Here is a 14,134-nt window from a genome sequence, read left to right on the forward strand (position 1 = left end):
CATTTGCTACAGACCTTGAGCCCAAGTTCACGTTTGACCACCCATCCAGCTTGTTTAAAAAAAAAAAAAAAAAAATATATATATATATATATATATATATATATATATATATATATATATATATATATATATATATATATCTCATACTGAATTTTTAACAATGTTTACTATTAAAAATAAGCACCATACATTGTACACTGGGCCTTTTCCTACAGAACAGATGTTTTTGTCTCTGGAGCCTGAGTCACACTCTTGCTATGGCCTATCCCAGGTTGTATTTGCTCAGGTTATCTTTGCCATCTCTCCACCCACGCCTTAACAGTCATTGTATCTTGATTTGCAACTGCAAACACATTCCTCTCAGTTCTCAGTTGAACTTCTCTCTGAAAGGAGCAAGGATTATAGCTCAGCTTGTTTACCTGGCAGAATGTGCACTGGAAGGTGCTCCCGCTTCATTGCTGTGGCTTTGTATCCACTGGCACTTATTTCTATCATCTGTAACATAGTGCTGTTCTTTCCTGGAGGTGAAACCAAATATGCAAAAGATGGACATATAACTGAGGAGGTTAAATACATGGGAGGACTTGTAGGAGGTGGTGTGATGGTAAGCATTCACTCTATGCTGTGTAAAATGTCACCGTTTGTTGGTTTTGGAGTACATATTGTCCTGATTGGAGTGTAAACGTTTTTACCTTGTCCAGGTGTTGCTCCCGGCACTGTACATCCACTTGACTGGGAAACAGGGCTGCTGTGGAAACCGCTGTGGGGTGAGCATGCGTTTCTAAAGCAGAAGTGTTTTCTCCATTTTGAGAAGCATCTCATTTTAATGGTTGTTCACATTCCTGAATAATCTGTTTGTCATGTTGTTGCTCAGTTTGTTAAGAATGTCAGGCCACAGCACAGAAGTCATCCTGTTCACTATAATCTCACAGGACCAATAACGTAGAGCAGGCATGTCCAAACTACGGTCCGGGGGCCAAATGCGGCCCTTAGACCAATTTTTGTTGGCCCTCCGGCTTCCTGCTAAGTTGGCCCAAACAACAAATAGAAGTACTTTTACTGTAAAATTGGAAAAATTCAAGCATTTTGATGTTATACCAACCTAATAATAATGTTCCAAGTCTTATGAAAGGTGTGGAGGCTCATCAAAACTATGTCAAATGTAAAACTTCAAATGAATCACTTTTCAAATTTGACATTGTCAGGTTGTTTGTGGCCCTTTGCTCCATAGAAGTTTCAAAATGCGGCCCTCAGTGAAACAAGTTTGGACACCCTTGACGTAGAGGCAACTTAAGGACAGCGAGGAGGAGAAAATAACTAAAGCTACATAATGACCAGCTATTATTATGCCTGCTACTACGAGATGCATGTTTCTAACTTTTGCTATCTTCATCCTTGCAGATGCTTTTGTCCATTCTGCTGGCTGCAGTGGGCGTGGCTGGTGCTCTGTATAGTTTTATTGTGGCTGCACTGGCTTTGCAGAATGGCCCTCTCTGTCGCGTTATTCTGGTTTGGAACACCCCTTTTAAAGACGGGTAATAAACACCAGGGCCGGGGAACATCCTAGTGACAATCCAGTCCCAAGTCATGAGCATTGTTTTGTGTACTTTTGACAGGGACAGAAGTTACCTGTCAGACAACACGTGGTGGGGCGTGTGCACGGAGCCAAAAGACATAGTCCAGTTTCACATGGGCTTATTCGGTACTCTGCTGGCCACGAGCGGGCTGCAGCTGATCCTCTGTGCCGTTCAAATGATCAACGGCCTCTTCGGTTGTCTGTGTGGGGCCTGCGTAGAGAAAGGGGTGAGCGTGATGTCCACCAACTTTGTTACATTCACACTTTCAATTAACAGCCGAGTCTAATTATTCTCTTCTCTGAACAGCCACTGTAAATTATCTCAAGTGAAATGGCGACCTCTGCAGGCGGACTAGAGAAATTGCTCTTCGGACTTGAATAAGCGCCTGTTATAACTATTACTAAGTATTTTATTTTACTACACTTTTATCTTTGTACAATAAATTGAGCGTACTCAAATTAGATTACTGTTTACAATGTTTTTTTTTACTATAGACATGAACAAAAAGTCATTTTGTACAAGATACACATGGATTGCACTACAGTTAATGAGGCTCAAATTACAATTTGTACAGTACATTCACTGAAACTTGTTTTAAAAGTCAGGCTATCAACAATAGGAAATAGAGGCAAGTCAGAAAGGCAGCTTTTGCATTTTACTTGGGTAATAAAACTAAGGAGTGGTTTCAGAATAGATAATGATGTGCTTGTGAGTGGATTTTCTACCATTTTAAATAAATTCACCCATAAGCAAGTGTCTCGTTAAAAGATATAAAAACTGAACTGGTGTGCAAATCTATATTAATAAGCATGTGCATAGGTCAAAAATTTGTGGAAAGAACTTGAGGTAGCCATAAAAAAACAATACTGGAGTGTTTATGACTTAAAGAAGGTTAGGGTTAGAGAAAACTTTCTGTTATAAAATAAGAACTTTAACACGCTAAAACCTAAAGAAGAATGTTTAGAACACAACTTATAAAAAGGTACAAAAAGTGTGAAAGTTATTTTCACAAACCCAATCCAAAAACACACTATCACAAGTAAAATCTTGAGTAAAAATTAGTTGTCAAATTGTTTCATCATGAATTTCCGGCTGGCTTCATATCCCAAGAACAGGGCTCCATTGGCAGGAAAGGTTCGGACCATAGTGGGAGTGAGACCAGAGTAAAGTGCCCTTACTCCTAATTGGAAAAAAAAAATGGCAAGCATGAATGAATGTAAAATACAGCATTTGAAATGAATAACTTAAACAGTTACCTTCTGTACGTGCAATGGTCATTAATGTTTTAAAAAAGCCGTCTTGTTTGCTCGTCATAGACATGACTTGAATCCTGGATTTGACACAGTCCATTGGATAGACCACCAGCCACAGGCAGCCGCCCCCGACGCCCCCACTGAAGACGATTGGCAACACGCCTGAAACAAAATCACACAGAATCTGCGGTTGGCGGAGTACTTTTTATCCAAAAGATTTAAAAGTGAAATTATGGATGTTATTATACCTATGTCATCTTTGTCGCATTTCATGTGCTCAGCAAAGGTTGTACGGCAAAGCTCATAGGCTCCGAAAAAGCAGAAGTAACCAGGCACCTCTCTGGCAATAGTTGTTGTTAGACCATTGAAGAAGCCCACAAACCCCTCATTCTTCATTATTGTCTTCACTACAGACCACACTGTGCTTTTCAGATTAAACAAAATATGTGTTTTTATTTACGCATTACCAAATACATAAAAAATTATATACTTATAATAAATGACAATATTTAAGAGCCTCACTTTTGGCTTTTGGCGATCTTCCCTGAGGCTTCCATCTCATACATGGCCTGCAGGCGACACTTGACAAGTTCAGTGGGACAGAGCACCATGGAAGAGAAAATGGAAGCCACAGAGCCTGCACAGGCCTTCTGCATGTCACTGACGGAGGAACAAACACAGATTAGTCTGAAGCTCAGAGATGTGTGCAGTGCTGCTTTAAAGACAGTTACCTCAGGACTGTATCATTGGACAGTCCAGCAGCAAAGCGTATGACTTGCTGGCAGAAACCGTAGCTCATAAAGAGCACAGAGTTCTCAGCAATGTTGGCCATAAGTGCTGGAGTGGTGCCCTGGTACAGACCACGCATACCCACTTGTTTGTAGGTGGAAACGATACAGTGGACAAAGCCTCGGTACATTGTAGGAAAGGTCTGCATCTTGACTTTGGCAGTATCCAAAGGTTGACCACTAAAGACACACGCAGCACCCCCTAAGAAAAGCAAGATACGCATGTAAAGTTTTCTTTAAAAACCTAAACAACAGCAAAACAAGAGCAATCCAAATAACGCTGTGGAGAAAGGGCACTGTGAATGAAAGAGCTTGTGCTGAGCTGCACTCCACTGAGCAGTACAAACAGAGGAAAAAGACAGTGTCATCACAAAAAGTGCCACCAGCCGGCCGGTCTCGCTCACCCAAACATGTATATGTGCAATATTATCTTATGCAAACGACCTTACCAATGGCTCCTGCAGAGAGGTCGATGATGGCCTGAACCACTGGATGTGGGGCCATGTTGTCCTCAAAGACGTTCTCTGTCAGCTATAGATTTAGGACAGAAAAGTGTGTTAAAAGCCATAGCTTCAACAAGCATACAGACTGTAGGAGACATTTAGTGGGCACTGTGTGAATGTCTTTGTGTGTGTTGGTTTGAGATGTAGTTCCCTTTCTGTTATCTATTAAATGTTTCTGTTACAATTGAAAAGTGTAAATTAAAATGTATACCGTTTTAGTATTGTCACTCAAATTCAAATGCAACTTCGCAGTCACCCACAGCTAGAGGGCGACAAATGTATTATCTTCCAAGGACACAATTGTTAGACAAAGTGAGGAATAAAAATAATGCGTATTTTAAAAAGAAAAACGTGATGCGTTATCATTCTTTGCCTTTGACTCTATATTATTTTATCGATATTACTTTTTCTTTCAGATTGACCAACCCACCTTCACATGCCCCACACGTGGATCTATTGGTAATACAGTACACACTACAGTAACATAAATAAAAGTAATAATGTAATCATACTGACCTTCTGAGTTTAATGTCGTTAAACCACTGGGAGCACAATGTGATGTTTTTTTACACACACTTTGCAAAGTGAGTATTCTCTGTCACCTGTAGGCCGCATACTAGGCTGGCCCTTCCGATCACAATAGAAACGTGCTTTACTGTGCGTTAATAACATGTCATCTTCGCTCCTTCGATGAGCGGCTCTGATGAAGATGAGGCGCAGCCTCTGCACAGCTTGTGGCATGTCACTTTCAACAGGAAAGTTGAGACAGAGCTCGGACTCGAGCCAATGAGGACACATTTGAAAAGCTGGTCATAGTCAATTGCATTTTCTCCAGAACTTGTCAAAGCTTATTCTCGTAAGTTATACGATAGTAATAATGTTGTAGAATACATTTTATTTCAACACATGTTACATGTATATATAACATGTATATGTACATGTTACAATTTATGAGAGGCTGTGGTTTAAAAGTGGGACGTCTGTTCATTAAAAGATCTTTGAACATAGAGGCCGTCTATAGGTAAAGCTTCCGGTTCATTGTCTTTGAAATTATTCTTTAGCCCCATCTTGTGGTAAAATTGCAAACTTGTTATTTACTCTGAAATGTTTGAGTTTATAAAAATACCGTATACAAAATGTATTTTGCAATATAATTGCGATGCATTTATCACTACAACAATTTATTTATTCTCGCTTCATCAAAACTTGTCAATGTCAAACTATAAACCATTCAACATTTTGTTTTGCTAGTGATGTATCATAAACATTTGATCAAAACGTATATATAATATATTTGTGTACCTGTGTTTTTGTATTTAAACCCCAAAGTATGGGGACAGCCTATAAGTTCAGGAGTGCTTAAAATCAATATCCTGTGGGTCTATTACAGTTTATTTTATGCCATTATAAGCCTTGCCCTGCAGAATACATCTTAGCCTAAACTGTACCAACATAGCAAATACACAGTAAAATCAAATATTTAGTTGCACATTTAAATTTCTGTCTAAAGTCTGTTTTGATAAAGAAGTAGTGTCTGATTAATGTTCCCTCAATCCCTGGTTTTAAAACTGATTATTTTAACACAGTCTGGACTTTACTGCGACACACCATCAATGCAGATCTTTAAACAAAGAGAAGGAATAAGACTTTGACATGGGCTTTTTCATACCATTTATCCTTTTATCAAAAACATTGACGTTGTCTACATCACAGACAAGATTCATCAATATTCAGATTGACCCCATGCCCATCCCTCACCCAGGAGCAAACTCCACTATACACAGTTTACACAGCCATGGTTCCCATACCGCCTGTACATGTTGCATTATTATCAAAGTTTTATCAATACATTTAAAATACATACAATACTCTTTCCATTGTAATTATAGACACCATCTTGATTGTACTTACAGTATCAATTCAGAATCAGACAGTAAACAAAATGTGTCTGGTTTTGACCTCAGCACCCACATGACACATCAAGATGTTATAACAAAGCAGAAAACCTCAATTTTTTTATGAAAGAAAAATACGTAGAGTGCTGCTGTGTCAAGACCTTGACTATATTTAATCTTTAAAAACCTTCTCAGACGCTTCAAGGGGCTTTACGACCAACTGTTATGTCTGCCTGGACATGAGATTACAGATTATGGGTACAGTCACCAAATTTTGGTAATCCCCAATTAGATAGTCACACCTAAGGAATAACAAAGAGATTATACAAAATATCATAAATAGTAATGTTTACACTAATGGTTATAAAAGTATAATACAAATGTATATGTTTGGGTTTGGCAATGAAGTTTGAGCATGAACTGCTGGCAGTAAGTCTTTTTTTTATTTTATGTATTTTAATCAGACTGATTACATTTGTTTGACACTTCTTGTGTATGCACAGAAAGTCACACATCATACTTTGGCACCAGATAAGAACTGGCGTTGTGTAGAGCCCCAACAAAAATGCTTTGAGTGGAAGACTGATAGTTTTCCAAAGCTGGTTTAAATTATTCACAAGGAATGACACTAAATAATGAGCAGAAATACAAATAAAAATACCAATAATAACAGTCAGGCACTTGAGTGTCTCCCTTTTACAAAGACTCTTAGAGAAGCATTTTACATAATGTTGCCTAACAGTATTTCTTAAGTACTGTAATTTATTGAATAAATACCTTCGGTCGGACAATTAACACATCTGCAACAGTGTTCTAAGCTTATATGATAAAATCAATCTAAATGTGGGAAAAGCTTAAGTAAATAAACAATACTAAAGAAAGCTTTTTCTTCTGTACCCTGTAGATACACAGCCAGTGGCTCACTTTTTGTTGAGTCCCAGATCATTGATCTGTAAAGGTTACATTACCCCACATAAACCATTAGGTACATAACACTCAACAAAATCACTTTGCTGTTTACAACCTATAATTTGGTGCAGCATCTTTTCTTTTGCTGACTTAATTGTCTTCTCTGAATTGATGTTAGAAGTTTTTGGCAATTTCTGGGACAGGACGGCAGGAAAATGTTCTAATGGAAGAAAATGACAACTTCAGTTCAAAACTTTGGTCATTTATGATTTTTGTTCTTTTTTGCTTCACTTTGTGACCAAAACTCATACACAATAAAACTACAGAGTGCGTACATTGTGGCTGAAGTAGTAGGCACGGCAACTCCACAAATCTAGATTTTATAGTAAGGCAATTTGATTACAGTTTACTAATGGTAGAATAAGGATTATGTTTATTGTAAGGTTCACAATTTAGACTCAGGTGAGAACTTTTTTTTTTCTTTTTTCTCTCACTTGAAAATTACTTGTGAAAACAGCTACAATCAAAATTAGGCACTTTATAAAAGTGTGTGTGTGTGTGTGTGTGTATATATTTATATTACGGTTTGTATATTGTAAATCTAATATATTGTACTGTTGTATTGTGTCTTTTTATAGTAGAATTAAGAGTAAATGAGGAAAGCAACCTACAGTATGAGCAATAGTTGTGATCATTACACTAATACTTCTCTAGTCCATACTGCAGAGGGGAAAAAACTAAAGCCAGAGCTTGTTCTTCAGTTTTCTGTGCTAAGCAATAGATTTATTTTATGAAAATGAATCCCGTTGCTTTGCCTTATTTGAATGTTGGACAGGAAATTATGTCAAATGTATTGTAACAATGCACTTGCGTTTTCATTATAAAATCTAACTGGCCAATTGGTATTTGTTTAAAATAGCTACAATTTGTATTCAAATCCATTGCGTAACCGACAGAAACCTTTCAGTAATCAAAGGCTGTCAAGCATAATAAAAAAGTACAGTGGCATCGTGACTGCATTCCCTTTTTAACTTCAAATCAAATGACCTGTTGATGAGGATTATCACATATTATTGTAGAATAAAAAAGAAAACACATTTGTTTTACCATCCCTTTTTTAACACTGCAGAGGTGAACGACTTTAGATATTCCCTGAAACCCGGTTGGTTGGTTGATTGCGTCCGGATGGGTCTGATTGAGAGAGCCTACCGTGCCGTTATCTTTTTTAATATTTCAGTGTTACCAGTTGTCATCAAAAATCAAGTTAGTTCAAATAGCAACCCTGACCTTATACAAGTCTTTATGTATGCATGTTTGGCACACATTCGGTTGAACAGGTAAGTCCAGTGTAGAGCAGAACAAACTTGGCTGTGATGCTCGGCGCTGTCATGTTTTCATCCTCAGATCCAAAAAAAGGCGCAGGTTAATAATCTGAAAAGGAAATAAAATAAACAGGGTTTCAGAGTGTGAAGTGTCTTTTAAGTTGTGCATTTGAAAACATTTATATTGTGGTTATAGTAAGCTTCCTTTGCATACCATGCTAAATAATTAATTCAAATGTGTCAATGAGTGGGTTGTTAAAATCACTACATTGATACTAACTAGCTTGCAGACACGTATGAACGGAAATGATTAAGAAAGCTGTAAATGCAATTCATGACACACACTGACATAAGCATGGTGGCACAATGCACATGTTCATTCTGTGCAGCTCATTACTTGCAGACAAATCAATTGGCTTTGCTCTCCCACACCCACTTGTGATAATAAGGGCCTCTACAAACTACAGCCCACTGCCTGGAAACAGTTCAACCCACCAGCTACAAGCACAGCTCTGCAAAAAGCATGTAAAGAAACTGAACCAAAAAATCTATCATCAAATTGATTAAAAGATGGTTCCTCTTTACTTTCTATGTAACTGTAAAATGTGGTGGAACAAAAGCGTGAACTAAAACTACAGAAGCATCCCTCCCATGACATACATTGTTTATGTTTCGATAAATAAGAATCACAGTCAGCCTTCACTCTTATATATATTTTATATATTACTGTCACTGTAACTGTGTCACTTGCAATCAAAGTGTCAAAATAAAAAATGAGATACTATACAAACACAGAGAGGCTATAAACCTGTGAACAGGACAAACGGATCATTCAAAGAGTAGTGTATATACTATGGGCAGATTCTATCCCTGTGGCACTTACCTTGACCTTCCTTTTTACTGCTCTGGTGTGCTCTCAGTTCTTCGGACTTGTAGAAATCAATACTGGCATAAGCATTGAGGCCGGGACCACTGCTGCTCCCTCCTGTGTTGTAGGGTCCAGCCTGAGGGCTCTCCTTAACGGCCAAGTCAAGGTCTATGTAGTTAAGGCCTTGCTGTGCAGATGAGCTGGAGGCTTGGGGTGCTGCAGCAGGTGCTTGTCCGCCATCCCACTGTGAGCAGTCCAGGTGTCGATGGCTGGGAGGCTGACTGCTCTCTGGAAAGTGAGTGGCAGAAGATGGAGGGTGTGATGGAGAAGAGCTAAAATTGTCTGTGTGGCTACAACGTCCCTGTGTGTCTCCTCGGACCAACCGGCCGCTTCGTTCTGGAGACTTTATAGGAGAAAACCCGAAACTGGACTGTTCCACTAAGGGCATCCCTGGTCTACTGGAGTTTTTGTCTGTGAAGTGTGAGGAGGACTCTGTGGATACTTTAGTTCTGTAGCCAATGTTGGTCTCGGCGGCCAGAGGAGAAGGCGCAGTGTGTTTGACTTTTGGGGTGGTAGATGGTGATCCCTGGGGTGTGTTGAAAGTGGTCCTGACAGGAGTTGCGGGTGTGGAAGATTTCCCCAAGTCCATGCTGACATATTCTGCAGGAATTGAAAGAGGTGCAGAGAAACTGCGGGGGAGATTGGCAATGTTATTATGACAGAGTAGGGGCTGGTTCACAGGACGCAGAGTACAATGTCCATGATGTGAGCCTTCATGATGTACATTGTACCTGTCTTCTGTAAACACAATGCTCACATACTCCCCCACGCTCTGGGACACTTTTGGAGGGAGGTTTTCTTTGACCCGAGGCAGGGTATTTGCTTTTAACATGTCTGATCCACTCAGTGGCCTACTCCTTCTCTGCTGCTTTAGACTCTTACTGGACCCACATTTTGGATGATGTCCATCCTTAGTGCTTGTTCCAGCACTTTTGTACTCTACACCTGTCCTTAATAGACTCAGCCCTCGTCCTGTTGATAGGGACTTTTCCTCTAGGCTCTCACTGCTGGCTGAACTGGAGGAGAAAGAAGAGGAAGACATAGAGAGTTGGCATCCTCCTGCTGGGCCCAGTGTCATTTTGTTCCTTTTACTAAACACCGTGACACCTTTTCTACTACTGTGATCAACACTGCTGTCCTTTTTCTCTTCCCCTTTGCTCAAGTCGTCCTCGAAGCGAGTACAAAGAGTGTGTTGATATGCTCTTGGAAGAGAGAAATAAGAATTGAACATTTTTGGCTGTATTTGGTTCTGTTCGGGGTGAGAGGGAGGTGTGCTGCAGGCTGAGCGGCTGCTGACAGGAGACACGTTCATGTAGTTGGTCTGAGCACGGCTCTCCATGCGGCCCCTGCCCTCCCACATGCTCAGGTCTGTGGAGCTGCTGCTGTTAGGAGACATGAGCATGTAGCCCTCTGTGCTTGGCTGTCGCATGTGGCGAGGGGGGGACACACTGTTGTTGGGGGTCATTGCCATGTATTCATCACCTCCTTTATCAGACATGCCCATAGCAAGAGACAAAGAAACTGGAGGAGTTGTGACACCACCAGGCAGCATTGACATGTAGCCGCTATCCAGTGCTCCAGCCACAGCTCCACAGCTTTTCTCTCCCCTCTTTTTACCCTCTACTGTAGCCCCCCTTTCTGCACACTGGGACATGAACGTGTACTCCTCATCCTCATCTTCCTCCTCTTTCCGGTGCAGAGTGAGTCGTTCATGAGATGCTAAAGGTAAAGAAGATCTTTTACTTAGCAGTCTGTGTTCTGCCTCACACTCCCTACTCGAAGATCGCCGTAGGATCCTACGGCCTTTGGGGCGATGATGTGAGTGCCCCATAACAATATAGCTGGACAAGCCTTCTCCGTGATGCCCAGACAAACTTGGAACAAGCAAAGAGTGCTCCCCAGGACTAGAGCCATACTCATCAGATGAACCATAATCACTGGGGGAGCCTGATATTGACACTCTCTGAGAGACCCGAGGGTAAGAACAGATTGTCATGCCTCCCACCGCTGCACCCACCAGTCCGCATTCAGAACCATGGCCAGAGCTGGACGACAAGCTGGGGGCAGGGGAGGGCGCGGGGTTAGGGGTGTACCTCGCAAGGCTAAGGGTGATTTTTGCAGGGGTGGGTGCCCGGGTGGGTTTGGGCCTCAAAGTAGGTGTAGTTGAACAAGATCCATTAAGGCTTGGGCTGGAGCTGGCCCATGTTCCTTTGCCACTTGTTCCACTCTCTTCTGAACGTGCACCGATGCTGGCTGTTCTGGCTCTAGGAAAACCATAGCGAGAGGTGGGTGAAGTGCTAGTGCTACTGCCTGGTGTCTCAGTGCGAGCACGCCTCGAAAAGCCCACCTGGCTGGGGGGGAGGTTTGGGTGATGACGGCGGCTCGGAACACTGATGGGGTTTGAGGCGGTCCCACATGAGGTCCCCACTGACTGTGACTTACTGCGCTGTCGAAATTCTTCACTTAAGGCCTTCATGGCTTCCAGCAATGTCTCATGCATATTCTGAGCCACCACAGAGTCATCCACCTGCATCCAGAACTCTCCTGGACCAGTGATGGCTGAACGGCCCACTTCTATAAAGAAAAAGTTCTCAGAGTGACCACATCGGCGCACGTTCATCAGCTGCAACACCACAGATGCCACATCTGAATTGAGTTTGACAAAGTTGACCGTCTTGTCAGTGAGGCACAGCCGGTAGATGCCGACCAGGTTTCTGGCATGTCCAAGACCTTTGGGCCACACCTTAACCTGCCATACTTCTTTAAAGGTCGGAATTGGAGATGGTGAACTGCATTCACCACTACTTCCATAGTCATCTGGAGTTTTGCCTGAGAGAAAATAAATATATTAATTCAGTTATACAGGAATGTTCCAAGAAAATTAGTAATAATGATAAGACAATAACAAATCAAGTAAACCACCATTCATGCCTCACTTTATAAAAACAGGCCTGTTATGTGCTGCCAGGCTCTTTGTGCAGCTGACTGGCTCTGACAGTTTACTGCATGTCCTCCCTTCTCTCTCATGCCCATTTCACACTGAGCTGTCCTGTCTAATAAAGCCTCCAGTCCAAAACATAAACAATAGTTCTGATAAAGTTATGACCAGCTGCAATCACAATTTGGTATAAAAAAGGGAATAGAAACAATACATGTGTTTTGCACAACAATATAGTTGATCTATTTCTGCTCTTCGTGAATAAAATGTTAAAATGGGGGTCTCCCTCCAGCGCGTTTAGAGCACAAATATCACACTGTGGCGCGCGTGAGCTGGGCAAGCCCTATCTGTTTGACAGAAGCGCGCGCGTCAGAACAGGGAGCGCGCTGGTGCTTACTACGGCATCAGGACAACCATTTCAAACAGGGACATCCAAATAATATGCATTCTACTGAAAAGGCGCACTCCTCCCTCGCAGCGACGTATAGCAATGTAGGTTAGAGAGAGAGGAAAAGAAAGATGGAGAGAGGGAGTGGGAGAGAGAGGCAGAGAGAGAGAGAGAGAGAGAGAGAGAGAGAGACAGAGAGAGAGAGAGATGTGCAGAACAACAACAACACAGCTCCAGCTCTGTGCACCGCGATAGGCTACTACTATATGATGCGTCCCGTGCATGGTTGCTATATGCTCACTGCGCCATGCAAAATACACCGTCACAGCGAATGGGATGTGCCTCACTGAAAAACAAGCTATTCTTCAACATGTAGCAATGCCATTTAAGGCACCGACTGAAAACAACATATAGCAGATAAATTAAATGAAATGTATGGATGGATGCAAATGGTGAATATTGTGCACAGACGTGGAGTGTTAATGAACTCAGTGCCCTGAACTGGACCACACTCTCCAAATGTCACTGTTTTAAACAGAGAATGCTTCACATAAAATGGAGCCAGTTTGTAAATGGTGGTGAGATAAAGGCAATGCCTGACACATTATGAGCACAGACTGGAGCAGGTCAGGCCTGGTGCAATAGCAGCCAGTCCACCCAGCTCCAGTTGTGATGCTTACAGTTGCACTGAAGGTCCAGCATCGCTTGGTACCACTCGTTTTGGATCTCCTCGTTGTCCGCCGCTATGGCAAAGCTCTCACTGCGGGTGTAAAGCACTATCATGTGCTTGTTTTTGGAATCTGCTCGCTTGTTGATGTTAAAGCAAGTCTCCAGACTGAGCACTTTTTTTGGTACTGGTGATTTACTGCGGAATTTCTTCTCGTTTTCATAGTACTCCAAGCGCGCGGGACCATGCTCCGAGGCCGCCCTCAGCACGAAGAAGCGCCGGTGCATTGATTTATGTTTGCGGAGATAGCCGCTTTTCTGGACGTCTTCAAAGCTGTGCTGCTCGGCCGCCTGGTTCTCCATAGCCAAGGCGAAACGAGACTTTCACAAGCCGATAAAAATCACCCAAGAACGCGGGGAGTCCACGCGGTGCCCTCAGGAATCGGCTACATCCCTCGCCCTTATCATGCCCACATCCAAGAGTCCACACGAGGGGAAAACGGACCAGAACATATTTGAGGGATTCATTGTGATGAGAAGGAATCCGTGCACCGCCACCGGACCGTGCACGCCGCGTCCACGGTGCTCGTCTTGCAGCCCAGCCCAGTCCTGCACGGTGCGGTCTCCTCCACGTACCTGTCTGACTCTGAGGATGCCCAGTCTGTGCGAGCGCCAGCAACACGCAGCAGGCACGCACAGGCTTCCGGACATCCTTTCACAATAAAGCTTGTTTCCATGCGTTTACCTGTGGCAATGAAACCGATGCAATCCTAAATGCTCGGAGAACTACGAGATTGGAAATATAATGAGATCACAACAGTATAACTCATTGTAGGTAAGTGACGAATAACTTAAATCAAGAGTGGTAGCAGGCCTTAAGTGTGCCTGTGTGTGTTTTGTGTATTTATATGTATAATACATATGAAGAATCAGAATCAGAAAAGGTTTATCGCCATTGTCATTGATC

General features: G+C 42.0%; 3 protein-coding genes across 3 annotated transcripts; 1 reads left to right on the plus strand and 2 right to left on the minus strand.

Annotated features, from left to right (window-relative positions):
• Positions 1–371: 371 nt before the first annotated feature.
• Positions 372–1,986, plus strand: tm4sf21a (transmembrane 4 L six family member 21a). The gene is made up of 5 exons (XM_072445572.1): positions 372–604; positions 702–767; positions 1,402–1,535; positions 1,617–1,803; positions 1,884–1,986. Exons 1-5 carry the CDS (start codon positions 428–430, stop codon positions 1,890–1,892), a joined length of 573 nt encoding a protein of 190 aa, XP_072301673.1. The 5' UTR covers positions 372–427; the 3' UTR covers positions 1,893–1,986.
• A 603-nt stretch (positions 1,987–2,589) lies between these two features.
• On the minus strand, positions 2,590–4,145 carry slc25a15b (solute carrier family 25 member 15b). The gene is made up of 6 exons (XM_072446330.1): positions 4,068–4,145; positions 3,562–3,820; positions 3,353–3,490; positions 3,079–3,254; positions 2,834–2,992; positions 2,590–2,757 (listed from the first exon to the last, which is right to left on the minus strand). The coding sequence occupies exons 1-6, from the start codon at positions 4,120–4,122 to the stop codon at positions 2,636–2,638; spliced, it is 909 nt and encodes a 302-aa protein (XP_072302431.1). The 5' UTR covers positions 4,123–4,145; the 3' UTR covers positions 2,590–2,635.
• Positions 4,146–9,098: 4,953 nt separating this feature from the next.
• LOC140360461 (insulin receptor substrate 1-B) lies at positions 9,099–13,822 on the minus strand. Its single transcript, XM_072445663.1, has 2 exons — positions 13,182–13,822; positions 9,099–12,004 (listed from the first exon to the last, which is right to left on the minus strand). Exons 1-2 carry the CDS (start codon positions 13,528–13,530, stop codon positions 9,099–9,101), a joined length of 3,255 nt encoding a protein of 1,084 aa, XP_072301764.1. The 5' UTR covers positions 13,531–13,822.
• Between the last annotated feature and the right edge of the window lie 312 nt (positions 13,823–14,134).

Source organism: Eucyclogobius newberryi, unplaced genomic scaffold (genome assembly GCF_026437365.1).
Source record: "Eucyclogobius newberryi isolate DKJ021-1_F unplaced genomic scaffold, fEucNew1.0.hap1 SCAF_15, whole genome shotgun sequence".
NCBI lineage: Eukaryota > Metazoa > Chordata > Actinopteri > Gobiiformes > Gobiidae > Eucyclogobius > Eucyclogobius newberryi.